Here is a 27,666-nt window from a genome sequence, read left to right as displayed (position 1 = left end):
TCCGCCCACCTCGCCCAGTTCACGGCTGAGGAGGCTCCGTTGTGTCGGTGGTGGTACTGGTATCTCTGTGTTAAACTGGGAGAAGAGGTTCGATGTCGGCAGCACGGTTCGCCTCTATGACTTTAAACAGGATGCAGCGGACAGACACAAGACGGGGATAACGAAACCGAGCGAGGAGACAACGACGGGCGTGAAATGAAGGCGGGAGGTGAAAAGGAAACAGACGAGTTTTATAAGGCGGTGTGTGTCGGCAGGTCTTCATGGCCAGGCTCACGGTGCTCTCTACCCCACAGTGGCGTCTGAGGTGCAGCAGCGGGTCCTCATCATTTGGGCACATTGATATAAATCAGATATAGCTGAAGTTCTCCTCTCCGGCTCCAGGATGGCTCAGAGCGACTGCTCTGTCAAGGTCTCCCTGAGGTAGGTCCGCGCCTCCCTCCTCTCCCACCACGTCTGCCGACCTCTGCAGACCACGAGCTGCTTACAACGCATAGACCTGCACGGCCGATTTCACCGGCTGCTTTATTTTTATATTGGGGTGCTTTTGTGTTTTGGCAGCAGCGTGGTTTACCCTTTACAGCGTGGTTTACCTCTGCAACGTGGGTGTCCAGCAGTGTGTTGTAGGCATCCCTGTTCTGCGATAAGGGTGCTGCTCCGCACACTATTGATAAGGCAGCATGTGCCCAATGGCACAAGCATCTTCAAGAATGCGCGGTTTGTATTGGTTTAGTGCTTATATCTATAAGCTTTAGGTTATATCTATAACCTATAGGGCAAACCTTGTGAAAAGAGCAATTCTACACCAGGCAGTGAGTTGACAGATAGGCCCACAAGCACAGCTGAGAAACGGATCAAAGCCTTCATTTCTAATTTGGCCAAGCCTCTTATTTGCATTCCGCAAAATCAACATGCATCATAAATGTAGGATATTCTATAGTATCATATAGTATAAAAGAGTAGAAAATATTGTTTCCCAAGGACTACAAGTATCCTACATTTGTAGGCTACTTGTAATATTCTGCTTTGTCTGCCCTTCTGCAAATGATTCGATCACAAATACATGTCCTCCTTCACACCAATGTCATTCACCACAGAGACATAAGGAGACTTGGTTAGCCCATAGTAGTTCAATCAATACAATGGGGTTAATTTCTATTAAGAATCCCAATGGTTTTGGCATTCACATGTCATAGTTTGGAAGTTGATACACAAGAGGAACTTAGTGTTATCAACTAAAGGAATGTCATATACTGGGAATCTTGAGTGATGATTTGAGTCCAAGTCTGTAACTACAGTCTTTGTGGGCGGGAGTCAGATCTGGTCTATTGTCATCTAAATGACCTGAGGGCTTTTACAGCCAACATCGTGGGCTCCGTGGTCAATTAGCCGTTGAGAGAGTTTTCCTTTGTGCGCTCACACTGTCACTAAGAGGAAGTGTTTTACTGTTCTGAAGCCCCCAAAAAGGGGAAGGGAAGGTAGCCAGCAGCTGGGGACCGGCAGCTGACTATCACGGTGAAATGCTGCGACATGAGGTATTGATTGAAGACACATCTCGTTTGCATTGTAGTTGTAAAGCAATGTAGCGTGATTTTGAGAAGACTGGTAAAAAAGATCTAATAACAGATATGACACACAAAGACACACACACACACACACACACACACACACACACACACACACACACTTTTCCCTTACACAATAACACAATCTAGCAAATGGACAAATAAAGCCACCACACAATAGGAGTAATACAGTAACACAAAGTCATTTTTAGCCCCTGCGACTTAGCCATTAAATCAGTGGCTTGCATATAATGGTGTAATGCATGTTTGAGATAGACCAGCTCTCGTGTTAATTACACGGCTGCAGATGTGGAGCGATCCCATTCCGAGCTCTCTCCCATCGTGTGTGTCCCCTTTCTGTGCGCTTTTAGCCATGCTGCATAAATGGCATTAAACACGCCTCTATTTGTGCGTGTGTGTGTATGTTTCTGAATGTCAGGAAATGGGAAGCCCACAAATAAACAGGGCGAGCGAGATGACTTCCTGTGGAACGAGTGGCTTTTCTCGATGACCTACAAAGTCTTCCCTGAGAAGTTGTCCCTGGTGTGGAGGGGGGCTGGAGGGGTTGTTGGGGGGGGAGATGATAAGAGGGAGGGATGGTGTGTAATTGCTCCCACGTTGCCACTGCCTCGGGGCTGGTTCCTTGTGGCTCAGCCTCTTCAGCTTCACTTCCTGAATGCCTGCCTTGCCTTTAACCTCCACAATGCCGTTGCAACCAATGACATGACCTGGATTCTGGTTGCTGGTGGCTGGAGAATTGGATGGGAAAGGACATAGGCCTACACATACATCCACCACTTATACACCACACAAACACACACAAACAGAACCACACCACACACACCAAATACACACAGAAAGAGCGAGAGAGAGAATGGGTCAACCTATATCCTGCTGACCCACACACTTAATTCGCTGGTTGTGTGCACTGCGGCTCAGCCAAACAAAATGGCACATCTCCTCTAAGTGGCTGTCATTAAATTGCTTATCGCTAGTTGGTGCATCAATAAAGAACGGACTGAAGCGGAGCTTTCACTTAGGTTATAGCCTCGAGTGACAATCACACAGGAATGTAAAGACTCTCATTCACTCTCAAATTTGACATGTGACCACCTCTGGCCTTCCACAAGATCTCGCTCTCGCCCTCGCTCACGCTGCCTCGCTCCTTTCTTTGCGTCTCATAATGACCTTGCACTATTCCCTCGATCTCTGCATAGTTCCTAAACCTCAAGCACCAAATTGGGAGCGTGACAGAGACCACATTCTGCACAGAGGTGTAGAAGACCCCACAGGGGAACGGATGAGACACAAAGACCTGATCTGTTGAGGACCAATGTGCTACTCAGGTGGTGGGAACTGGGTGGTGGGCAGCCATACAAAACGCTATCCGACCATCTCTTTGGTCTTGTGCTTAGGATCTGGATCAAATGCAGCCAAAGGGTGCTGCCAATATAGATAGGTGGGAGGAGAGTGGATTCAGTGGTTCTCCCGCCAACAGTTCCTGATGTATTCTCGACAAAACAAGCCTGTGTACGACACCTGTATGACCCGGACATGAGGCAGGTCAAAACACACTGGCCCTTCAAAACAAACAGGAGCAGGGAGACACCAAGGGCCAGAGAGTCACAGAGGGCCCCTAACTGCTGATATACAACGGCATCAGATGCCTGTAGAAAAGAGAATGAAATAAAAAGCAGTTTTTTTTGCCAGTGGCCCCATGTCCGGTGTGGGCTACCAGTCTCGCCTGCTTCCTGTGGGGGTCAATACCGACCCCATACTGCTCCCCAGGGGGGCACTTTTTGTTGTGGTCTGGTGGTGTCTGTGTGTGTGTGTGTGTGCGCGCATCTTTGTATGGATGTGTTTGTATGTACATTAGTGTATGTATAAGAGTCTAAGTGGGTAGCTTTGTGTTTTGTGTGTAACTTCTGATCCCACTCTGTGACTTCTTTGTGCGCACTATTGCAGGTCGGTGAAAGTGAAGGCATTTTTGCTTTTGTAGCTAAAAGACAGTTCATTCTAATCTTTGAATCCGACCAGAGTGAGGAAACTGAGCAGGAAATGACACATTGAGCACACCCATGCTAGCTACCCACCGCTAACATCATCACTTCCTGTCACTGAGGCTGAGCGACGTGTGGGGCTGAAAATGCGTTTCAAATACGTTTTCGAGGTGAAACGCTGGTCGTCAGTATTTGTTGATGTGTGGTATATTAGATGTCTCATGCACTCACAATGGCAGCAGTATTGGCTCCCGATGTTAGATTAAGGGAGGCTTGCTAGACAAGATTTAGCTGGTGTCAAATAAAATAAATACACCCATAGGAAAATGTGGGCCACTGAACGGTAACATTTCAAAGTGCCACTTCGACCGATCAGCTTGATGTGTTTGGTTCTTGCAGCAAAATAATAATGTAACAAAATCGACCACTTCATCTAGGGAGTTTGACCTCATTGGATACAGAAACAGCATTACTGTGGTAAATCACTAGAATTTTGAAAGAACACAGTTCTTCTAATTAAGCCACCCCTTTAGTTAAGCAGCATGACTACTGTGAAACACCAACCAACAGTGGTAGTTGAGGGCGTACCCTCCGGTTTGACACATTGGTTAATCGACAGCAGGTCTGTTTTACCTCGTAAACTACGTCTTTTTCTCTGCCAGATGTCTGCTGTTTCTCTTTATCTATAACCAACGGAAACGTGAGGGAAAGCAGACACAGAATTACTTAAGCTGAGAAGAAGGTAATCAAGACGCATCTGTGGCAAAGTAAAAACTAAGACATTTCTGTGGCACTGTTTCATAAGCAAATCATGTGGCTGTTTCTTTGTCACTGATCATAAAATGGCAATCCTCTCTCAGCAGCTGCCAGGTCATGTGTTGGCACTCTCAGAATAGGGGTATTAATCAAGGGTAGAAGTGCTGTGGTCTTTGGTTGGAGGTGTGGGAAGTGCTTGGAGTGGATAAGACTGCTGAAGCCATAGAGCAGTGAGACAGCTCCTATTGATAAACTACTACTTCTAAGTGTATTAGTCGTCACAGAAAGCAGGCTGCTGTTGCGATATGACTTCCTTAACGGCTGCCATGGGGCTATCCCCATATCCTGTTCACTTCCTGTTTTCATTAGAGCTGCTGACATGCCAGAAGAAATAACCAAACGATTGTGTCTGTGTGTATGTGTATGTGTGTGTGTGTGTGTGTGTATATATATATATATATATATATATATATATATTTATAAATAAATAAACACAACCCGTTGTTCGAGCTTAAGATAACCAAATGTTGAGAGCTGCATACAACTGCATATTTAATACAATAACAAGAACAGTAAAAGCAATGCTTCTTACTGTTTGTACTACTGTATTTGCATTTCAAAAGAATTGAACATGCTAGCTCATATTTGAATTTTCGCTTGTATTTGAATCGTAACAGGTTTCACGGGCAGTAGAATTTGCATCGGCCTGTTATAAGGTCAAAACCCATGTGAGTCTAGCAGAGGTCCTCTAAGCAATCCAATGTTGGCTGACACGGTCATTTATCAGCATTGAATTGCCCCTATATTGTTTGGTGGTCAGCAATTAAATTGCTTCATCCCATTGCACCAGAACTTTGGCCAATTTTGGTCTTCAAACATGAACTGCAGACTGGTTAATGAACTACACGATTTAGTGTCAATTAGCAAAGAGTTGAATGAAGGATAGGATGCTTTGTGTGTGTGCCTGTGTGTCTGCGATATGTGTGTTTGAGTGTTTGTGAGAAGAGAGAGAGAGAGAGAGAGAGAGAGAGGCAGAGGAGACATTGAATAGGTCTGATGTCACTGCAGGTCTTTGTGCTTTATGCTGAGCTGGTGCGTGCACAACAAACACACCAACACCCACACACACATGCACATACACATGCACACACATACGAGAGAGAGGGGGACCAAGAGAAAACGAGGGAGAGAGAAAGAGAGAGCGAGGGAGGGGGGAGAATGAAGGGGATATAGAGTGAAGGAGAAAGAGGGGGAGAAGGGGCGAGAGAGAGGAAGGACAGGTAGAGGATCCATGGTGGTGGAGAGTTTATTTAAATGTGATATAAAGGACAGGACGGGAGGTGGTAGAGAACCGGGGGCAGTACAGACACCAGGGGAACCAGACCAGACCTGGCCTCCTATCTCTCCTATAGAAGACCCTCTGGTTGGGCACTGTGATCCCCTCGTCATGAAAAGAGCAGTTTTATGCCCTCATTCAAAAGGAGGGACCGAAAAGAGGGCAAAAGATGCAGAGGACTGTCATAACCGAGGGAGAAAAAGAGCGGGTTTCTCTCTTCCGGTGTCAAAAGGCCTACTGTAGCATCTGAATAACTCCCAACAAGCTATATGAAGAGTGGGTGCCTTTTTGGGTGTGTGGCACGCGTACGTGTGTGTTTGAGCATCTGTACCATCTTTCTGTGCATAATTTGGGCACAGCTGCGTCCATTTCCCATATTCTCACAGAGGGAGGAAGACACACAGAGAATGACCCTATTGTTCCTCTCTTTAGTGGTGTATAGTGTCATATATATAACACTATATAAAAGAGCTCTACTAAAAGACTGAATGTTGGGTGACAATAAAGTAGGCCTATTCAATTTTGTAATATTTGAGTGTGTTGTTTGTGTTTGGATATAAAGTTGAAGATTTGACCCATGGTTGTTATTCACCTCCTACTCTAAGTAGCTTAATTCTGCTGCTGATTTTTGTGTCTGTGGGTTGGCTCTGTGTAAGTGCACGTGATTGTTGTAATTGCCAGTGCCTGTGAGTGTTAGTGCATGTGAAGGTGCATGTGTGAGACAGCCAGCAGGCAAAGGCTTAACAGGGATGTCAGCGCTTCTAATTAAATGTGTGCACAGACTTAGAACTGTCAAAGCAGAATAAGGCTTTCTCTGATGACACGGCTCATTTTACTATTTTAAGATATGTCTTTTGTAGGACAAGTACTGTCTATAATAATAATAAACATATTCATACTTAATTATAAAACTTAGTTGCCAATTCATGTGATCATACATTTATTGTGATTGTGTTATAGTATTATTAGAATGTCTTATAGCTGCCTGTTCTTTTGGATTGTATTTAATTGCACTAGATACAATTCTGCTATTGACTGATTTATTAAAAATAACCCTGGGCTAAAGTGGAGGGGAAAAGTAGTAGTACTCCTCCCAAACACTTGTCTTCAGACTAGCAAGGTGGCTCACTAGATAACCCAGCCGCTACGTAGCATCACTCCAGAGAGAGGCTAATCAGGGGCTAAAAAGTCGGGTGAGAACCAATTTGTTTTTACTTCTGGACCAATGGCACGGTTCCAAGATGACCATAAACGCCCCTCAAGCAATGTGTGTTGAAAGAAACATGTGACCATCCTTTGCTTGTATTCTCTACCAAAAACTACACAGCCATTGTGTAGAGTGAATTATTGCCACCATGTTGTAGACTATTATTCAATGACAATATCTCAAATAACTGAACGCGCACACATCTGAGCCTGTCAAATGGATTTAATGCTAAGCGTTATCCCCAGTGCATGTGGTTGACAGGAGAGATGAGTGGGCTGATTCCCTCAGACAGACAGTCTCAATGGCTGCGGTAGTGCTGAAGCTTTGCGTTGGCAATCAGAATGGGTGGCTCAGGCTTCTAATGCTAATGCTAACCTAGCCTACTCCCCTAGGGTGTCTGTCAGTCCAGCCCAGTCATAGCGTCTATGTAGAAGAAATGTGACAGCTAAACCTTGATCACGCTATAGTGCAGCAGACCTGCTGTTTGCATTTAAGTGTCTGGCTAAGGTAACTGTAGCTGTTCCTTTGTGTTTGATTATAATCTAACCTTTTTTAACTTCTCGTTGGCAACTGTGTGTGTTTATCTATTGGTTCACCTGTTACCTATATATTAATATAAAAAGCTGGCACCCAGCTGGACGCACGCGCACACACACACACACACACACACACACACACACACACACACACACACACACACACACACACACACTGTCATGGCGTGTATGTTTATTAGTCAGTCGTGAAGAGATGAGTGTGGGTGGATGTCTGGTGAGGTCTCATCTGCTACTGATAAATCAATAGATGCCAGCCCCGCAAAGCTGAAGTGTGAAGAATCATGTTTGTCAGCATGTTTGTGTTTAAGAGAGCCAATCATGTGTGGTTTTACTTGTGATACTGTTTGCTTTTGCTCTTCTCCAAATATTGTCTTTTTATGGGGGCGATAGATGCTTAGATACCAGCAAAACCTATTTGAAAAGAGCAGAAACCTTAATAATTCATTGGTTTAGTCAGCAAAAAAGATGAATGCAGATGCAAGGTGGCCCAGTAGCCACCTTGCATCTTTGTAGCCCTGGCCAGTTAAAACGCCTTAAAACTGTATTATACATAAATGTCCATTCATCCATCACTGTCCCTGTGGGACCCAAGACAAAGGAGACGGGGAAAGACAGAGGGGTTAAAGTAGGGGAACAGAGGGGAGGGGGGGGAGGGGGAGGGATGACCTAGAATCAGCTTCGGTGGTGCGGACTGAGTTGTGTCTCGCCAGCAGTGAGCTCCTTTAGATAACGAGGATGTAATTGGACAGTAATGAGGTTCTTATGACTTCTAGAGTGCCCAGCACACTTCACCAAGGCACCTCCTCGCTGAGCTCTTCATAGATTATTATATGCTCTTATTTTATATTCTTATGTTATATGATATTATATTTATTTTATGATATTGTATTAGTTTATTGTTATTTGTCTTCTTTATTTTTATTTATTTTTATTATGATACATACCCATTTTATATATCGTTAAAAAGCTGTGTGATACGCTGAGCAATAACAAAACCCCAATCGATGATGCAATGTTGTTAAAAATTGGGGTTATTGTCATGGTCTCTGAATGCCCCTGTCTCCCCCCCCCGTGGCCCTCTGGGTAATGTATTTCATTATGGTGTGTTGGGCGGGATGCCTAACCCTCTCATCCCTCTGTGCTGCTGACCCAGTCCTATGTCTCGCTGCTTTGTCGACGGAAAGGCTAGAAATGTGAGATCTTTAGTGCCCTTCCCCTCCCAGCCTCATGCCCTCTTTGTTCCCTCTGTGTTATCTGTATTCTTGAAGTACTGTGTGTTTGTCACGGGACATGGATATCCATACACTCCTACACAAACCAAAGATACTAGGACATGGGACACAAAACACAAGTACAATAGATTGCAGATCATAGTCACTGAACCCTTACCTGAAATGGGTAGTCCTCTTAAACAAACCAAAATTTGTAACTACCTTTTCTTGCCTTCTGCGGCATGGGTGTTAGTTTACATGTCAAGAGATAACTCAACCAGAACCAGTCACACAGGTCCCCCTTCCTCTGTCTGTTCCTCTCCTCTGTCAGCCGGTGGTCACCACCTCAGGCTGTCGGTCCAGGGCTGGGTCAAGCTATTTAGCGCAGTCTCGTGTAAACTCCATAGCATCTAATAGGCAGTTGACAGTTTTGTGTGTGTGTGTGTGTGTGTGTGTGTGTGTGTGTGTGTGTGTGTGTGTGTGTGTGTGTGTGTGTGTGTGTGTGTGTGTGTGTGTGTGTGTGTGTGTGTGTGTGTGTATTTTATTATGTTCTGCAAAAACAGTGCTCTGAATTAAGAGAACATGTACACAACATAAAATGAATTTCAGACATTGGCAAGGTACATTATTTTTGATATCATTTGAACAGAATCGGAAAATCAATAAGATAAAAAAAATCGATCAAACAACAATTACATTAATTGAATCGCTTATTGTGAACATAATTCCATTGTAATGTGCCCGCGGATTTAACAACCACCTGGAGCACCTTAGCAGGGACTGTCAGGGTGTCATCCCGTCTTGTGTGGTACTCTGGATATGCAAGGAGTTTCCTGATCCGGGAGGACAGTGGCCCTCATTTATCAAACGAGCGTACGACAGAAAACGTGCGTAAAATGGACGTACGCTCATTTCAACGTTGAGCTTGGCATTTATCAATTTGAACGTGAGCGCAGGCTGCGATGAAATCTCACGTCAGGTCTGAGCTCGTGTACGCAAGTTTTTTTGGCGCAACATACGGGTATTTCAATGATGAATAGTGCAGCACAAGTAGCCCATGTTCAACATCTGTATTAATTACTAAATAAATTGGAATTAGCCCAGCCGTTCAAACAATTACAATCAAGTCAGGCCTAATTAAAAACAGTATTGCTATGAAAATAATTAGAATGTGACAGGTGAAATGTTTATTCAGCTGTCTATATTAACAGGAGCTTTGCCAAATAGGTGGTCGTGTCTCAGCGATGGCAGATCTGGCTCTGTTAAGGACCTCAACGCACAGACGAGAGAGTTTTTCGAGACCGCGCCGATTTTTTTAAGGAGGGCGATGAATGGCTCTTGAGTCGTTTTCGTCTCCTAAGGCATCTCCTGATGGAGCTATGCAATGCTTTGGAGCCACAGTTAAGGCGAGAAACTAGGCGATCAAACGCAATACCTGTGCAGGTTTGCTCTACCTTGGGATTTTTGGCCACCGGGATCTTGCAGCGGGAGATCGGGGACAGGTCTGCTATTTCCCAGCCAAGTATTAGCCGAACCATGCCAGCAGTTTTGGCAGCTATAATGTCCCTCTCCGAACGTTATATTAAATTCCCATATAATAACGATCAGCAAACTGGAATCAAACGGGATTTGTATGCTATTGCTAGGTTTCCAAATGTGATTGGTGCGGTTGATTGTACCCATGTGCGTATGAACCATATATTAATGATTACGCGTACATCAACCGCAAAAGCTACCATTCAGTTAATGTTACGATTATTTGCGATGCCAGAATGTCAATCCTGAACATGGTAGCCCGATGGCCTGGGGGCACGCACGATTCTTTTATTTTCCAAAATAGCAACGTTGGGCATCATGTCGGACCATTTCTTCTTCACCTTATTCGGAATTAAATAACTTTAACGGAATGCAAACAATAGCATATATGTGAAATGTTTTAAGCTGGATAACAGAAGTTGTACATTTAATTTATTATTTAATTAATTTAATTAACAAACCACTTCCGTAGCCCGACGAACATTGGAAACACTATTCACTGCAACAGTTATTTCCTTCCATATAGCATTCTTTTGCTGGCCTTTAATGCCAGCTATAGGCTACCAAATAAAACCAGACGGTTCGCATCCACCAGTGACCCGAGCGTCTCCATTTGGGTCTCGGAAAAATTCCTCTATTTTACCGTTGGACGTTTCTCCATGTCGTAAAAGTTAGGGGCGAGACTTCTGAAGACGTGCTTTTATATGGGCGTGTTACGTTAATTACGATCGATCTCAGCCGCCGTATTTATCAACACCAAGATCCTTCGTACGCTGGGATTGGTGTGATACGAAGGTTTCGTAAATCTCACGTGGGTCCTATCGTAAGATGAATCATGCGTTCAGATTTGCGCTCATTTCTACGTTCGTTTGATAAATGAGGGCCAGTGTGTGGGCTTCCGACTGCCCCCTCGACTGAAGAGGGACTTTGGGAAAACACCCTAGAAGACTACTTCACTGCAGATACTAATGATAACACATATACAAACACACCAACACAATATTATTGCATTACAAACAGCCCCAGCTGTGGACCTCGGGAACAACTGCATTTTTGGGTGGAAAGAGATTGGCCTCTGCCTAATAGAGCTTACTAAAATGGTCTCATTTGGAAAAACACATTGCATTACGTTTCAAGAAGCCAAGCTTCCTGATCATGTGCTATGCGAAGTAAGTGGCTGGCTCTCGATTCCACTCTTGTTTGGAGTCTGACTCTGTTACGGCCGAGCTTCATTGTAAAGCGGGTCACACACGAGACCAGCCACGGAGCTCTTGATCTGTGTTTAAAGTCATATTACGCTTTTCAGATTTTTCCCTTTGCTGTAGTGTATATGTATTGTCTACCGTTTTATCCATGTTTTAGGTGTGCTAAGCTAAAAAAAATCAATGTCCTAGACAGGAGGGGAACTTCCCGCAGCCACCGAAAAACGCCCTCATTCACGGCCTGAAACCAGTCTCTCCAGAAAAACGCGATTATGCGATCGCATACTTCAACGCATAATCAGCCAAAGTCTGCATATTCATGCGGGGGCCGCATTTTTTCAAATATTCCGCACTTTCACCGCATAAATTGCAGATTTCCACGCAAAATATGCGGGGCTTGCATGATTTCATAATCCCCGCATTTTCGTTGCAAAAATGTCACATATACTTTAGCAGAAAATTGAAAAGTTCCCGCATTTTTTCGCCAGTTCCCGCAATTTTTGCAAGTTCCCGCAATTTCATTGCATAAAATTGCATAAATATGCCACATATTTCATCGATTTTTTTTAAGAAAACGTGCCGCATAATCAAGGATTTTTGGCGACAACAATCACAAAAATATAGCTGCGAGCAGCAATGTGGGTGTCAAGCATAATTGGCCTCGGTAGGCTAATTCTGCCGGATGGACGTAATCGGCCAGAGGGTCATGACGACCGTCTCGGAAATCGGCAATACCGCAGCCGGTGGGTTGAGTAATTGGGAAAAGGACCCCACCTAGAGGTAAGGGCGCAATACAGTCTGCCTGACTGAAGAAATGTCACAAATACATGGGGGTAATCGGAACAATATCGCTAAAAGGGACACAATGTAAACAAGCATCCGTTCTGGAGGTGGTTCGTGAAGCATCTAATCCAGTGGGAATTGCAGTTTATATTGTAGGTGGGCGGAATGGTAAATATAGTCATTGTTGCATTACACATTAAGTACCGCTTGTCGCCACACGAGTGCAGTGTCTACCCATTAATGAGCGCCACTCGAGTTTGATTGGCTGTCACGGCCAAACGGTTTTGAATCTGAGAAAGCGGTTTGATATGTTTGTTCAGCTTGGTCGGAAGGTCATATAAGCCAAGTTTCATGAAGATTGGACATAATTTGTGGCCTGTGGAAATTTTCAACTGATTTTGACAACTTTCAACATGGCGGCCAAGTTCTGATGTTGCAATGAGAAATAATTTATAAGCTATATAAGGAGGTCTGGCAGTATCTTCAGACATTAAAAATAAGTTTGAAATGTACTCATGTGAAGAGAGAGGAGTTAAAACACGTCTTCATTAATTATAGGGCCCCCTAGAGGTCAATGGTCACCAAATTCATTGAGTGTCCCCATGATGATGTTATGGGTCTATGTACCAAGTTTGGTCATGATATGTCAAAGGGCTGCTGAGATATTGGCGTGTTTCCGGTTTGGGGGCTTCGCGGTCGAATATCATTTGCTGCCGCGGATATTTCTGCAAAAAATAATATACTCGCTATACGGGGAGGTCTGATAGTATCACCAGACATTGAAAATAAGTTTTAAATGTACTCATGTGAAGAGGGAGGAGTCAAAACACATCGACATTAATAACAGCGCCCCCTAGAGGTCAAAGGTCACCAAATTCATTCAGTGTCAGCTTTATAGGGGCTTGGGTCTATATACCAAGGTTGGTTATGATATGTCAAAGGGCTGTTGAGATATGGGCTTACATCCGGTTTGGCGGCTTTGCCGCCAAATTTGATTGGCTTTAGCGGGCAAACGGTTTTGAATTTGACAAATCTGTTTTTCATCAAACATGGCCAGAAGATCATGTGTGCCAAGTTTCGAGATGATTGGACAAGATTTGTGATAGGAGTAGCATTTTGAAGGTTTTTGACATAAACCAAGATGGCGGAAATATACGTCATGGCGCAATGACGTCATAGGGTGTGTTGAACTGGGCTTGGTTCAAGGAATCCAATGATACCAGGTTTGTGAATATTGGTCGAATAGGTCAAAAGTTATGAACATGAATGCATGTCCAACTTTGACCTGTTGGTGGCGCTAGAGCTGTTGGGCTAGCAACCTGAGATTGGCCTAATGGGCTAATGGGGCTGTCCTGAACCAGTGTGCCAAATTTCACAACTTTTCGCCAAGCGGTTCTATAGGCTGCCATTGACTCCCATGTCAGGTAAATAATAATAATAATAGGAATTCGTACAATAACAATAGGTTGTCTCGCAACATAGTTGCTTGACACCCAATAACGCCGCATTTTTCTGGAGGGACTGTGAAACGGCACATCTGCGTTCAGCATTTACCTCTGTGGCAATCGGAGGTCAGATTGTCAGGTAAGTGCAGAGGTCCCGCCTCCCGGCTGCTTAGCCACGCCCCCAAACAAAGGTGTTGACAGCGGCGGCCGGTGGAATTTGGTTAGCTGTGGCGCCATGTCCCCTTTGCATGGACTTCCCAAAGAAGGCGATTATAGATACAATTCATTTTTACCACCATTCCTCGGCAGTACAGCAGAGGTCCGGTTCTCAGTAATATGAAGCAAATACTATGCAAGGCTGTGCAGCTCAGCTCCAACCAACCACTCTGCACTTGAACACAAGGCAGCAGCTAGCCTGTTTGTTGTTAAACCGATCAGATCCACAACTAATGAAGTATACTTACAGGCTGTGATCATGAATGAACCATCGATTCTTCATTCAGTTTTTACACTGGAAGTCCATACAAAGGAGCACTTCTGCTCTTCCGAGATTTCTTGCCATAACGAAATCACAGAAGTAAATGCTAACAGCAAACAAGCAGTTTTTTGGCGGTTCAGGAGAGGTTGTTTCCATGGGAGAGTAACTCCAGCTGTCATGAACGTTGGGCTTTGTATCTTAGCAGATCACATATATGGATGAAAAACAACACTCAAAGATAGGGAAAATACAAAAAGCATTATAACACCTTTGACATGAAACCCATTAGTAAACAGGAACACCAGTCGTAAACATGAACACCATTATTGATTAAAAATAAGATCAATAGTTTACTGTAAATTAAGTTTTAGTTAACGCTCATTACTGCGTTAACTTAACTCAATTAATGGTTTATGTGTACTGTGGCAACCCCAGTGGTCGATGGCTGGGATTCCCAATAAAGGACGCTCAAGCCCGGTGTAGGAACGAGGGTTTTATTTCAGGACCGCTCAGGGGAATGAGGAAAATCATAAATTAACTAAGGCAACTTCCACTATGGGGACAAGGGGAGGGGGATCTCCGGCCAGGCACGTCTTGGTGTCCGGCGCGAACGTGGCTCCCGGCGTCCTTGAGCTATTCCTAGGGGAAAGTATTCCACACGTTAGGGCGAAAGCATGTCGGTCTCACCTCTGCGTCTCTCTCCCTTGACTGCCGTGTGCTCGGCCTTTAATACTCCTCTGCCGCCGCCTTCCCCCAGGTGATCTCAATCCCCATGATCGTCTGTGCCTGCTTGATTGGTGGGCGGTCACAGCCGTGTTGAAGGGGATGTATCTCCCTTCGACTACTTGTCCATGGAGAGGGCGCTGTTCAGAGCGTTTGAAAAGTTTCCTCCATGGCCGCCGGCGTGGGGTTGCCACAGTATGCTTATTGTAACCGGTGACCCTATATAATATCACGTGTATCGATAGCGAATTTATGGATTCTCCTTTCATGAAAGCCATGGTAGCGCAGTGCAATGAAACCTGCTCAGCACACAATTAAAACCTGCGGTCTACCTCAACAACCAGAGTGTCTGGACTGCAGGCAACGTGTCCACGGGTTGTCCTTTGCCTCCTGCGAGGAATTGTATAGATCACTGTAGGACTGTCTGTTCGAGAGAGAGAGAGAGAGAGAGAGAGAGAGAGAGAGAGAGAGAGAGAGAGAGAGAGAGAGAGAGAGAGAGAGAGAGAGAGAGAGAGAGAGAGAGAGAGAGAGAGAGAGAGAGAGAGAGAGTGTGTGCGTGTGCTACTTGGCGTGCAGCCTGCTTGCCTGCTGTGATGCCGGGCCAGGGCTGGTATATTGGGGACAGTGCAGCAGCAGACCAGCTGTAGTTGGTGTGAACGGCCCTGTGGTAAACTGAGCAGGCCCAGGTCTGTGTTTTGCGAGGTTATGTGGCCGTTATTCAGCCTTCACAACAACACCTTTCTGGTACACAAAGGCCCTGACTGCTCCGTGCAGACAGGGGAAGTTGGATTGCCGACGTGGACAGGATTGAGACATAGGAGACAGCAGATGGATGGGCCCTGGAGGGATGGTTTTATCCACCAAATCTCTCTCTGCTAGCGGTTGTTGGAGGAAATCAATGGGGATTTAATCGCTGATTAAATGGGCAGAATGCTGACTGTGTAGCTTAATAAGCTGCCACGTGTCTTTTTTTAGACAAGTCTAGCTCTATAGGCCCATTTTGAAAGTTATTCCTTTTTGCGAAAGAAGGTGATTCATTATTGAAGGAAACTATTCTCTTGAGGGGTAAACATTGCCAATACTCCTGAAATGAGCATTGGACTGTAATGACATCCAAGACATGATACGAATGTCTTGAGTTGTACAAAACTCGTATAAAAAATAAATAAAAAGATGCAGGATCTTTTTCTTGTGACCTTCCATACTGTGGTACACCCAGCTTTCCTTCTGAGGCTGACCCTGAATGAACTCTTCTGTATCAGTCAATGGACACAGATATTCCCAGAGCTCCTCTCTAAAACCAGCTTCTGTTGCATTACATACAGTAATCCATTATGAATGAGGACATAATTCCCTCTGCAATGCCTGTGATTCTTGTATTGTTTGGTTCTTTTGTTCCTTCTTTGGTTCTTTCCCTTGCTTGTTTTTTTCATTCTTTATTTCTTTTTTCATTCTTACTTTTCTATGCATTTAGGACTCTCTCTCTCTCTCTCTCTCTCTCTCTCTCTCTCTCTCTCTCTCTCTCTCTCTCTCTCTCTCTCTCTCTCTCTCTCTCTCTCTCTCTCTCTCTCTCTCTCTCTGATAGGACTGTTTTTACACAAAGTTATCATGTGTCACGTTGTTTTGCCTGTTCAAATGTAAACTCAGCTTGGCAATCTGGTTCTCTTTTGAATTTTTATACAAATGTCAAGGTGTTTCAAATGTGTAGGTCACACATTGTAAACAGAGGCACACTTCCTTTCAGGGGGTGAGTGTTCTTTTAGCACCCAGCTGAGGTCCTCTAATCTACCACCAAAGAAGATACCACAGTAGACTAGCATTGATCAGTAGGAAAAGCATTTAGATTGTATGTACCTAGAGGCCTGTGCACAAAACAAGTAAGCAGGGAGGGGCTGTTTTTGTGGATAAAAGCAATATAACATTAACATTCTCCACCGATGACAATAAGTCATTATTGAATCGATATCGAAGCAATTGGATCAATATCAAATCGAATCTAATTGATATCGAATCAAGACCTAAAGAATCAAATCGAATTGAATTGTGAGGTACCACACAAGCCCAGGGAAAAACACAATGACGAGTGTCTTTGTCAAATGTGCCCCGAGAACAGTGGTAGTCAACTTCTTTTTTGACAGTCCCATTGACATAAACTCATGTGTATGAGTATGGTGGCCCAATCGGCCGATGTATCGGTCAATCACTAAGGCAGTGTTGGCAGCAGAGCAGGGGGCATTTGTTGGTAGCGTGAGTTCACTGGTGACTTTCCACAATATCATGGTCTCTATTCTGGTTTGTCATGTGGTAGCCGGCCGGAAAGTGCCCCAAGTTATTGGGTTGAAATCAAAGATTATTGTACATTTGCATAAATAAGTTGTTATTTTGTTTTGAGCATGCACACATGCACGCACGCACGCAAGCACACACATTTATTCACATTAGTTGGAGACACTGTGTGCAGTGTGTGCAGTTTCCAAGGAAACGGGGCCTTCTGATTCTGAGAGCCGAAGGGAGTCGTGGCTATTACTGGTGAAAAGCGTGTTTATCTCTTGGTTCTTGGAGCCTTGGTTATCTTTAGGGTTGAGGGCTCAAGGGTACGAATGCCAAAATGAAACAAGCAGCAAGAGAGTTTAAAGTAATTGTTTTTTATTGCTCTGGTTCATGTGTGGCAATATTTTGTGTTTCTCTTTCATGATATGGTAGTGTGTATGTTTGGGGTTATATTATGTTTGATTAGATTAGTTAGATTAGATCAGTACTTTATTCATACCATAGGGGCACTACATAGGTGTAAGTAGGCAGACTGGGTAACGTTATTGATGTAGGATTGAAAGGACAGTGTGCTGTCAAGGATGACACCCAGACCCTTAACCTGGGGGGAGGTTGAGATGGAGGAGTCATCAATAGTGAGGGAAAAGCTTTGGATAAGGTGGATTTGGTACCAATGGGAGAGCCAGAGCCCTGGGTAAGCGCTGAAGGAGGGGGTGGATCAAAGGACTTGAGTTGAATGAACTGAGTGCGGCCAGAGAGGTAAGATGTGAACCAGTCTAAAGAAGTGTGGGTGATCCGTACGGAAGATAGCCTGTTGAGGAGGATGGTGTGACAGAGGGTATCTAAGGCTGTTGAGGAGGATGGTGTGACAGAGGGTATCAAAGGCTGTCAAGGAGGATGAGGACGGTGAGGAGTCCAGAACCATTGGGAGGTCGTTGGTAATCTTATGCTGTTTCAGTGCTATGGAGTGGGCGGAAACTGGACCGGAACGGTTCATACAGGTTAGTGTGGGATAGGTGAGAATGGAGTTGGGAAGTAGTTTTCTTCAAGGATCTTAGAGATGAAGGGTAGATTGGAGATAGGACTGAAGTTGGAGGGGTTGGTGCCATTTTTTTTTAAAAATTGGGTAAAGGGCAGCAGTTTTGAAGGATGTAGGGACAGTTCCAGTGGTGAGAGAGGAGTGATGATGATGATGGCAGAAATTAGGGGGACCAGAGAACGGATGCAGGCTTTCAGAAGTTCTGTGGGAAGGGGGTCCAGTTGACAAGAGGATGGCTTGGATTTCAGGATGACTTCTGTGATTTCTGAGAGAGTGGGGAGCTGGAAGGAGGAGAGTGAGAGAGTGAGATGCTGAGTCGAGGGATTAATCCAAGGTGATGGTGATGGATGTTCTTGCTTTTTGAAGTGAAAAAGGACATAATCGAGCTGCAGAAGGAGGTTGTGTACAGCTGAGGGGGGAGAGAGTCCTGGGGTTTGGTGGTATTGTTAAGTAGGGAGAACAGTGACTTGGAGTTTCCTTTTATTGGCAGTGATTATGCTGGAGTCATAGTGGGTTTTAGTGCTGGCAATGCCTCGTCATCCTCATCCTCATCGTCAATCCGGTTATCCGGGGTCGGGTCGCGGTGGCAGCAGGTCCGGCGGGGGGCCCCAGACTCCTTCTTTCCCGGGCCACAGTGACCAGCTCTGACGGGGGGGATCCCGAGGCGTTCCCATGCCGGTGTGGAGATAAAATCTCTCCACCTAGTCGTGGGTCTACCCCGAGGTCCCCTCCCCACTGGTCATGCCTGGAACACCTCCCGAGGGAGGCGTCCAGTGGGCATCCTCACCAGATGAACCCCCTCAACTGACTCCTTTCTAGGCAGAGGAGCAGCAGCTCTAATCCAATGGCTAGGCTTCTCACCCTATCCCCCGCTCCATCGTACCCTCACTCTCGAACAAGACCCCGAGGCACTTGAACTCCTCCACTTGGGCTAAGGATTCATTTCATACCCGGAGTACGCAATCCACCGGTTTCCTGCTGAGAGTCATGGCCTCCCATTTAGCGGTGCTGATCCTCATCCCAGCCGCCTCACACTCGGCTGAGAGCCAATCCAGTGTGTGCTGAAGGTCGCAGACCGGTGATGCCATCAGGACCACATCATCTGCAAAAGGCAGTGATGAGATCCTCAGACCACTGAACTGCAACCCCTCCCCACCGCGACGGGGGGGCGGGGGGCCCCAATTCACCCGCACTTCCCGTTTTTTCAACCGAGTGTCCAAAACATGCGGCCTCAGGTCGGACGACGCGATCACGAAATGGATCGTCGATCTTCGGCCTAGGGTACTCTGGTACCAGGTACACTTAGGGCCATCCCTATGTTTGAACATGGTGTTTGTTATTGAACATCCATGGCTAGCACAGAAGCCTAATAACAGACGGTGGGGTGGGGGAGGCCGTTCCTCCCCACCACGCCTCTCTAGGTGTCTCCATCATTGGCCACGTTGGCGTTGAATTCTCCCAGCAGAACTATGGAGACCCCTACTGGAGCCCCATACAGGACTCCATTCAGGACTCCATTCAGGGTCTCCAAGAAGGACGGGTACTCTGAACTGCCATTCGGTTCATACACACAAACACCTTTCAGAGTTTTCCCCCCACCAGCCTTAAGCGTAGGGAGGCGACCCTCTAGTCCACCGGGGTAAACCCCTACACCACGGCGCTCAGCCAGGGATTCATGAGTATCCCCACAAACACCCGGCGCCTCACAGCCTGGGCATCTCTGGAGGAGAATAGAGTCCAACCCCTATCCAGGAGAATGGTACCAGAGCTAAGACTGCATAGAGGGTAGCCCCACCAGATCTAATTGGTAGTGCTCCACCTCCCTCACTGCTGGCAATGAAGTCCTTATAATGTAAGATATGGTTATTGTTCGTTTCTTTGTAAAGAGTGAGATCCGTTTTTTTATGAAGTCGTTGAAGTTGCCGACCTTTGGCTTTTATGAGACAAAGGTCGGGGGTGAACCAAGTGGTGGAGACGGAGAAAGAAACCAATCTGTATTTTAACAGAGCAAGAGAACTAAGAATATTATGGAGTGAGTCCAGTGTTTTAATGAGAAACCAGATCATCAGGGATGGATAGATTGTGGATGTCAGGGATGCGGAAGGAGTTGATACTTGAAGTGAGAGTGGCGGGGTTAATGTTCTTTCTAAGCCGCGACCGTACCATCTTGGCAGTGTAAAAATGCCTACAGTAAGGCCCTTAGGATTAAGGGCCTCTGCTAGATGGCTCAATAGATAATAGTTGTATAGAGAAAGTAGGCCAAGAATGACAAAAGCCATTCAAAAAAATAAGTGGGTTATCTAGCTGGTGGTTGTGTTTTTAGCAGTCATGACTCATGAATGTTCGATATCAGCAAACACATGTCTCGTTTAGGATCAAAGGTTGTCTTTGATGATGTCTGCTGATGCCAACTGCTCTGACTTGTTGGTGAATCTTTGTAGCTTGCCGTTAGCTTCATTTTTGTTGTTGTTGTTGTTGTTGTTGTTGTTGTTGTTACGAAACCTTGTAGGAGGGAACGTACCAAAAAAGTTACCAGTTACAATTCACACTTTTCACCCTTTGAGTATAGGCTTGTGTGTGTGTGTGTGTGTGTGTGTGTGTGTGTGTGTGTGTGTGTGTGTGTGTGTGTGTGTGTGTGTGTGTGTGTGTGTGTGTGTGTGTGTGTGTGTGTGTGTGTGTGTGTGAGAGGAAGTTTCTCCTAATGAGCACTATTTGGTTTGATAATCCTCCTAATAAGCCAAGCCCTCAGAGCTGACTTTTAATGAGTTTCAGAATTGTATTGCTTGTATGTTTGGCAGGATAGGGGTAGCCTAATGAACAGTTTCAACTGTTTCTGTGTGTGTGGAGGTGTTGTTGGCCTGAATGCAGCAGTAAATGTTATGTTTAAAAGCGGAAAGAGACCAGTATATTGTGAGTGTGCGCGTGCGTGTGAGGCGGGTGGGTTGAGATTGGACTCCAGGGTACTTTAGTACATTTTCCTATTAGTGTGCATAGATGAAAATGAGATAAAGGGATTCTTTCTCAGTCTCTCTGCGTTTCTCTGTTTCTCTTCTGTCTCGCTCTATGTTCCTTTCCTCTGTTTGTCTTTCTCTGTATCTCTTTCTTGATCTCGTGTTCTAGGTTTTCGTCTGTTGAGTCACCCCCATACATTTTATTTTATTTCAGTGTAATCGGATAGTTTTAGCGGCAAAATGTTCTGTGTTTAATTTGTGCATGTGATACATTCTATGGTGCCTCATTTGTTGGTGCAGCTACTATAAAGGCAACGATTATCAGCAAAATTGTCCATTGATTATATTCAGTTCAGTTAATTTTTCTCACTCTCTGGTGACCTGTGTGTGTGTGTGTGTGTGTGTGTGTGTGTGTGTGTGTGTGTGTGTGTGTGTGTGTGTGTGTGTGTGTGTGTGTGTGTGTGTGTGTGTGTGTGTGTGTGTGTGTGTGTGTGTGTGTGCCACAGTAATATAAATTGGCTTTCATCCAGTATTATGCAGACATAATGTCTCTGTTCTATTGCTCAGTTTTTTCTCTACTTCTCATCGTTATTCTTCTCCTTTTAATTTTTCTTTTTTGCCTTCTTTCATATCAAACGTTTGTATGTAATGCTGCACCATTAATTGCATATTAAGTGCAATAAATTATCTTCATGTGAAAGGTTGCATTTAATTACATACTTTATTTTATGATAAAAACAAAAAAATGACAAGTAATTAAATTACAACTGTTTAAACTCTAATTGCACCAATAATTTGTTAATTGCAATGAATAATCCCAATCCCATTAACGGGCAAATTATCATTTTTGTCATATTAGATATTCTATTAGTGTATTCTAGGACAGGCCAGTCTTAGCCATTCATATTAGCATCATCATATTTTATCTGCATCTGCAACCACACAACAAAATATATACACCACCACCACCTAACAGGGTATTGAGTATTCCCAAACTGTATTGAGTATTCCCATTCTATTGAGTGTTATTACTAAGAGAGTTTCTAACGTTCGTCCTGGTGAAGGCGCACAGCCTGCCGAGGGTCACAACACAACTATGTCAGCAGGATTTTATCATGAGCGTAAAAACTATTACTGACTGGCGCTGTGTGTGTGTGTGTGTGTGTGTGTGTGTGTGTGTGTGTGTGTGTGTGTGTGTGTGTGTGTGTGTGTGTGTAAAGAGTTAAAAAGAGAATGAGCGAGAGGGACAGTGATAAATGGAGAGGGGGAGAGAGGGAGGGGGAGGTCAAGATAAAGAGAGGGAGACTCAGATAGGGAGAGATGGTGGGCGTGGTTGTTAATGTATGCATGAAGGAACCTTATGGAATGAAGGTAGGAGGCTCTGAGTAGTACAGTATGTGTACAGTTTGTGTTTTACACAGAAGTTACTTTATATGTGTGGTGGGAGTGTGTGTGTGTGTGTGTGTGCCCATTGCATCACCATCAACCACAAAACAGTATATTACATTTTGTGTGTGTGTGTGTGTGTGTGTGTGTGTGTGTGTGTGTGTGTGTGTGTGTGTGTTCCTTTGTTGCAGTCTCGCTGTGTGGGAGAGTACCCAGGCCCCCTTGGGTTTAGGCTTCAGGGCTCTGTTTGTTTATGTGCGAGCGTGAGCCTCTGCGTGCGTGTGTGTATGTGGCGTTTAGGTCTTAACACACAGCCTAAAGTAATTATCTTCCCACTGCGCCCACATTTATACATTGTTGGTCTTGTCTCAGAACCAAGTTGGGGCACAACAGAACATATTCATTTATTTTCTCACTTTCACACTTACTTCAGTCAAAAAGTTCCCTCATATTTAGATTAATTGAACGATCATATCAGAAACATATTCTGGGAATCGTATTGCGTCAATCATGTGAAATAGTGCCTCCTCTGCGGCTGACAGACTTGTTTCATTCAATTATTAAACGGAGGATTATTATTAATCTCGGCCCCATTCTGTCAGTTCAAAGACGCATCAGAAACAGTGCCTCTTTAGGGCACCTGGTTAGACAGGGCTAATTTAAGATATGATAAAGACACATCTTTATTCATCCAAAAGGAACTTGCAATGCCAACAGCTCAAGGTGAAGTGTTTGCCCATTAGTGGATTTTGTTTGTAATCATTCTTCTCTATACACCTTATTCAATATATACATTGGTTCCTTAACAATCCTTTCGACTATCCTGTCAGTGTAAGATTAGTATCACGTGTGGCTCGACCCTCCTGACGTTTATGTTGGTGTCAGAGGGTGGTCTTCCATCCTCCCATCATGACGTCTGTGCCAATTTTACGTTTTGAGCAGGTTTGTCTGGCCGAGCAGCCGTCTGCATTCCATTGTCCCACATCCAAAACTTGTTAGGGAGCATTTGTGTGTTCTTCTGGTTCTAAGAATCACGTTTCTGATTTCTATAACTACTCGTCATGAAGCACTTAAAAAAATCACCTTGATTGTTCTCATCCTCAACTGTTAATGTTGCTTTGAATATAAACGGCCGCTAAATAAACTAAATGTAAAGTAATGTCATGCTAATGGGATGTTTTCAGGGGGAGATTGAAAAGCAACGTTATCAGTCGTGGTTTGAATATGTGTATATGTAGGGAGACGAATCAAGAATTGTTAGAAAATTGTAAACACAATACATATACAAGTAAGGAAATAAAGGAACTAAAATACCTCATAGTAGGCTAGGCTACAAACAACAAAACAAAACGATCCATAATCACGATCCCCTCCATCCTCCCTCCACTCTGCCCAGGATCCGCCCCCAGATGGCCAAGGAGAAGATCGAGGGCTGCCACGTGTGCACGCTGGTCACGCCCGGGGAGCCCCAGGTGCTGCTAGGGAAGGACAAGGCCTTCACCTACGACTACGTGTTCGACATCGACTCCCAGCAGGAGCAGCTCTACCACGCCTGCGTGCACAAGCTGATCGAGGGCTGCTTCGACGGCTACCACGCCACAGTCTTCGCCTACGGACAGGTAAGATCCTCCGGGATGGCACGGGATAAGTTGTGCATTGACGATGAGTAAATATCCACTGACCCCCCCCACCAAAGTCCCTTTTGGGGACGTAAAATGTCTCATGGTCCTGGCTAAATATAGACAGCGTATAAATGCATGTGTGATACACTAAGTGGAAAATGTTGCAAATGTCTTTGCAGCAATTTGACGTTTGCCTTTTGATTTGCATTAGAAGCGCATGTTTTCACTTAAAACACAGGTTTCCCTCAGATGCCTCAGCTGGACACTGGCTTTGTGTGTGTGTGTGTGTGTGTGTGTGTGTGTGTGTGTGTGTGTGTGTGTGTGTGTGTGTGTGTGTGTGTGTGTGTGTGTGTGTGTGTGTCTGTGTGTGTGTGTGTGTGTGTGTGTGTGTCTGTGTGTGTGTGTGTGCTCTCGTCTCTGCGTTAACCTGTGTCTATGTATTCATTGGCGTGCTAGACGGGCTCGGGCAAGACGTACAGCATGGGCACGGGCTTCGACCTGAGCGTGAGCGAGGAGGAGCAGGGCATCATCCCCCGGGCGGTGCACCATCTGTTTGAGGGGATCCAAAGCCGGCGCGCCCAGGCAACGCAAGCCGGCGTCCAGCCGCCAGACTTTAAAGTCAGCGCCCAGTTCCTGGAGGTAATGGTGCTCACACATGTTGAGAGCGAGAGACTGACACACACACACACACACACACACACACGCACACACACAGACTATCTAGACCTGGAGGGCACATGTGACGGGTTGTGTTGTCCATTATGATTTGCGCTTATTTTCACTCACAAGGGCTAGGGCATCAACACACACACGTACACACACATGCATCAACTTTGAGCTGAAAGGTTATGGGCTTGAACCTTAATCTCCACAGTCGTCCTTGATCAAGATTTCCAAGCTCTACGTACACTCCCCCTGTTAGAAAGGTAGGGTACTTGTGCCCAAGCCGTAACTACCCATACGGCCACACAGGAGGAGGGAACGACACTACAATGCAGCCATTTCAATGATAACCAGATGCTACATGAAACATGGCAGCCAAGGACCCCCCCCCCCCCCCCCCCCCCCCCCCTCTCCCCTACATCTCCAAACAGGAAATGACAGAGTGATGACATACGCTCCGGTTCTTTGTGGCTCTTGATTCATGCCGGCCATTAAGTCTGACATTATTACCATCAGCTAATGGGCTGAGGAGATGGATTGGCCATGAAGATGGAGACATCAGGATATTAAAAACACTGAAGCAGGGGCCGTTGGGTAATAGTAGCCACTGGCCAGGGTAGCTAATATATGTTTCTCATTTGTGTTAATGTTTGTGTTTGTGTTTGCTAAACTCCCAGACGTCCTCGACTTTCCAGTGTTTAAAGTCATTATGCACCTTCTCTCCCCTACCTCGATGTTGAGTCTGATGGCTTATCTGTTGTCATTTGTGAGCCTGCTATCAGGTCATGGGTCAGGTCATCTGTGTTGATGGAGAACAGAGGTGTGTGTGTGTGTGTGTGTGTGTGTTTGTGTATATGTGTCCGTGTATTTCTGTCTTTGTGTACATCTACATTAGTGTGGCTTATTTATCTACTTATGTCTATATTGTGCAGCAAGATTCAACTCAAACATAACTGCATAAATCAATAACGATGCTAGATAGATGATTATGTGAAAATGTGTGTGTGTGTGTGTTTGTGTGTGCACGCACATTTGCCCGTCAGTGCGTGTGTTTGTGTTTGTTGTGGGGTAGCTGTCAGCTGACCTCTGACCTCTAAGCTCTACCTCCAGCATTGTGGCGCTGACGGTTAAGGTGTTTTGTGTACAAGTATAAAGTAACTCCTCTTGTCACAGGCAGGCTATAGTATGCATTCAGAAAAAAACGTCTTTCATGAAACAGATGTGTCATTGTGTATATAAATAAACTATATAGAGTTAACCTTGGCCAACCCTTGGTTGACTTTTGATATTTGTGCCATTTGTTGTTTATTTTTATCTTTTATATTTTTATAGAATCCCAGTATCTATTCAACATACACTCTCTAGTTAATTACCCAGCTTGTATTGAGATATTGTATGTATTATCTATTTCAAAGAATCGAGTTCATATGCACTCCCTGGTTACCCAGCCGTCAATGCTTTCCCCCTGCAGTTGTACAACGAGGACATCCTGGACCTGTTTGACAGCTCCAAGGACCTGGACAGCCGCTGTAGGAAGTCCAACATCAAGATCCACGAGGACGCCAGCGGCAGCATCTACACCACCGGAGTCACCTCCCGGTTGGTCCATTCAGAACAGGAGGTGTGTGCGTGTGTCTGTGTGTCTGTGTGTCTGTGTTGTACCCAGGTCATTCTGTATCCCACCTACAACCTCTGAAATTTGAGCATATAACGTTTTACGATTTAAGAATCTTTTTATTGTATTGTCTTGTACATTGTTGAAAGCATTTCGATTTTGTTCATATTTATACTGTGTGCCACACCTATACTATTGTCATATGGACGTTGCCAGGATTACTGAGAACTTGTTATTGCCTTTGTTCTCCATTTCCTTTGTATGCTGTGTTTTCTAATATGAGTCACTTAAAAGTTTTATTGAGACAAAGGGTTTCCCATGTATCATATATAAATATGTTGTATCACATCTATAATATATTCATATGTTGTCTTCCATGTATCATAAATACATAAATTGTGTCCTATATATATAGATAATGAATATTGAAATATGTAAGGGATATTGTATAGAACGCCGGTCATTATAGGGAAAATAAGACCAGACTAGGCGAACAGGACACCAACGCGCAGCGGAGGTGTCTTGCTTCGCCCTGAAGGGTCTTATTTTCGATAATGACCGGCGATATATTCTATACATTATCCCGCTTATCACACGGCTACTTGCCAAAACGAAAAAATATCTTCACATGGTGTGTCTTTTTACAATGTATTTGTTACCAGCATTCGTAGCGTTGATCAGCAGAGAAATAGTCCGCCAAAGACGTTGACGTTGCTTAGCAACCAAAGACGCTGGGGTTGAAAAGTTACCGGACTACTTGCGGAGTGATACCAAAGACGTCATTAGAGGCAAAAAAATATTTTTTTTTCCTTTACAGTGGTCAATTATACTTGGCAACGGTGAATTATCAAATATAATTCACCGCCGGAAGTTGTGAAGGGCCCATGCAAGTGAACGGAGCGTTCCACGGCATTGAGAAGACCCGTGTAATGAATGAATATATCTTCGCCCATACGTCATGTGTCCATATGTTATGAGGCGTGCCTCATGTGTGAAGTGTTGTGTGCTGCAGATGCTGCAATGCCTGAAGCTGGGGGCTCTCTCACGCACCACAGCCAGCACGCAGATGAACGCCCAGAGCTCCCGCTCACACGCCATCTTCACCATCCACCTCTGCCAGATGAGGGTCTGCCAGCCGGCCCACCTGGTGAGGTTCAGGGGGGGAGAGGGAGTGGGGGAAGTAGTGTGGGAGACGAGGGTGGAGGAGAATGACCTACAGGTGTTGTGATTGAGAAATGTTGTGGGATAGAAAGTCTGATTTTGTATTGTTACTCACAAGCCATTCTCATACCATCAGATTCCTGAAAAAAAGAAGACGATTTT

The 27,666-nt window shown here is 44.9% G+C and overlaps 1 protein-coding gene across 1 annotated transcript in view; it reads left to right on the top strand.

The window, feature by feature from the left end:
- Nucleotides 1-27,666, top strand: part of LOC132460115 (kinesin-like protein KIF21B) — a 60,063-nt gene continuing 32,397 nt past the window's right edge. Inside the window, exons 1-5 of the mRNA XM_060055158.1 lie at nt 1-420; nt 23,840-24,062; nt 24,522-24,704; nt 26,200-26,349; nt 27,356-27,562. Coding sequence (XP_059911141.1) covers nt 383-420; nt 23,840-24,062; nt 24,522-24,704; nt 26,200-26,349; nt 27,356-27,562 — 801 coding nt within the window. The 5' untranslated portion in view covers nt 1-382. The remainder of the gene's footprint in view (nt 421-23,839; nt 24,063-24,521; nt 24,705-26,199; nt 26,350-27,355; nt 27,563-27,666) is intronic.

This window comes from Gadus macrocephalus, chromosome 1 (genome assembly GCF_031168955.1).
Source record: "Gadus macrocephalus chromosome 1, ASM3116895v1".
In the NCBI taxonomy this organism is placed as follows: domain Eukaryota; kingdom Metazoa; phylum Chordata; class Actinopteri; order Gadiformes; family Gadidae; genus Gadus; species Gadus macrocephalus.
Note: the sequence above shows the minus strand (reverse complement) of the source record. Positions and strands in the feature narration are given on the sequence as shown.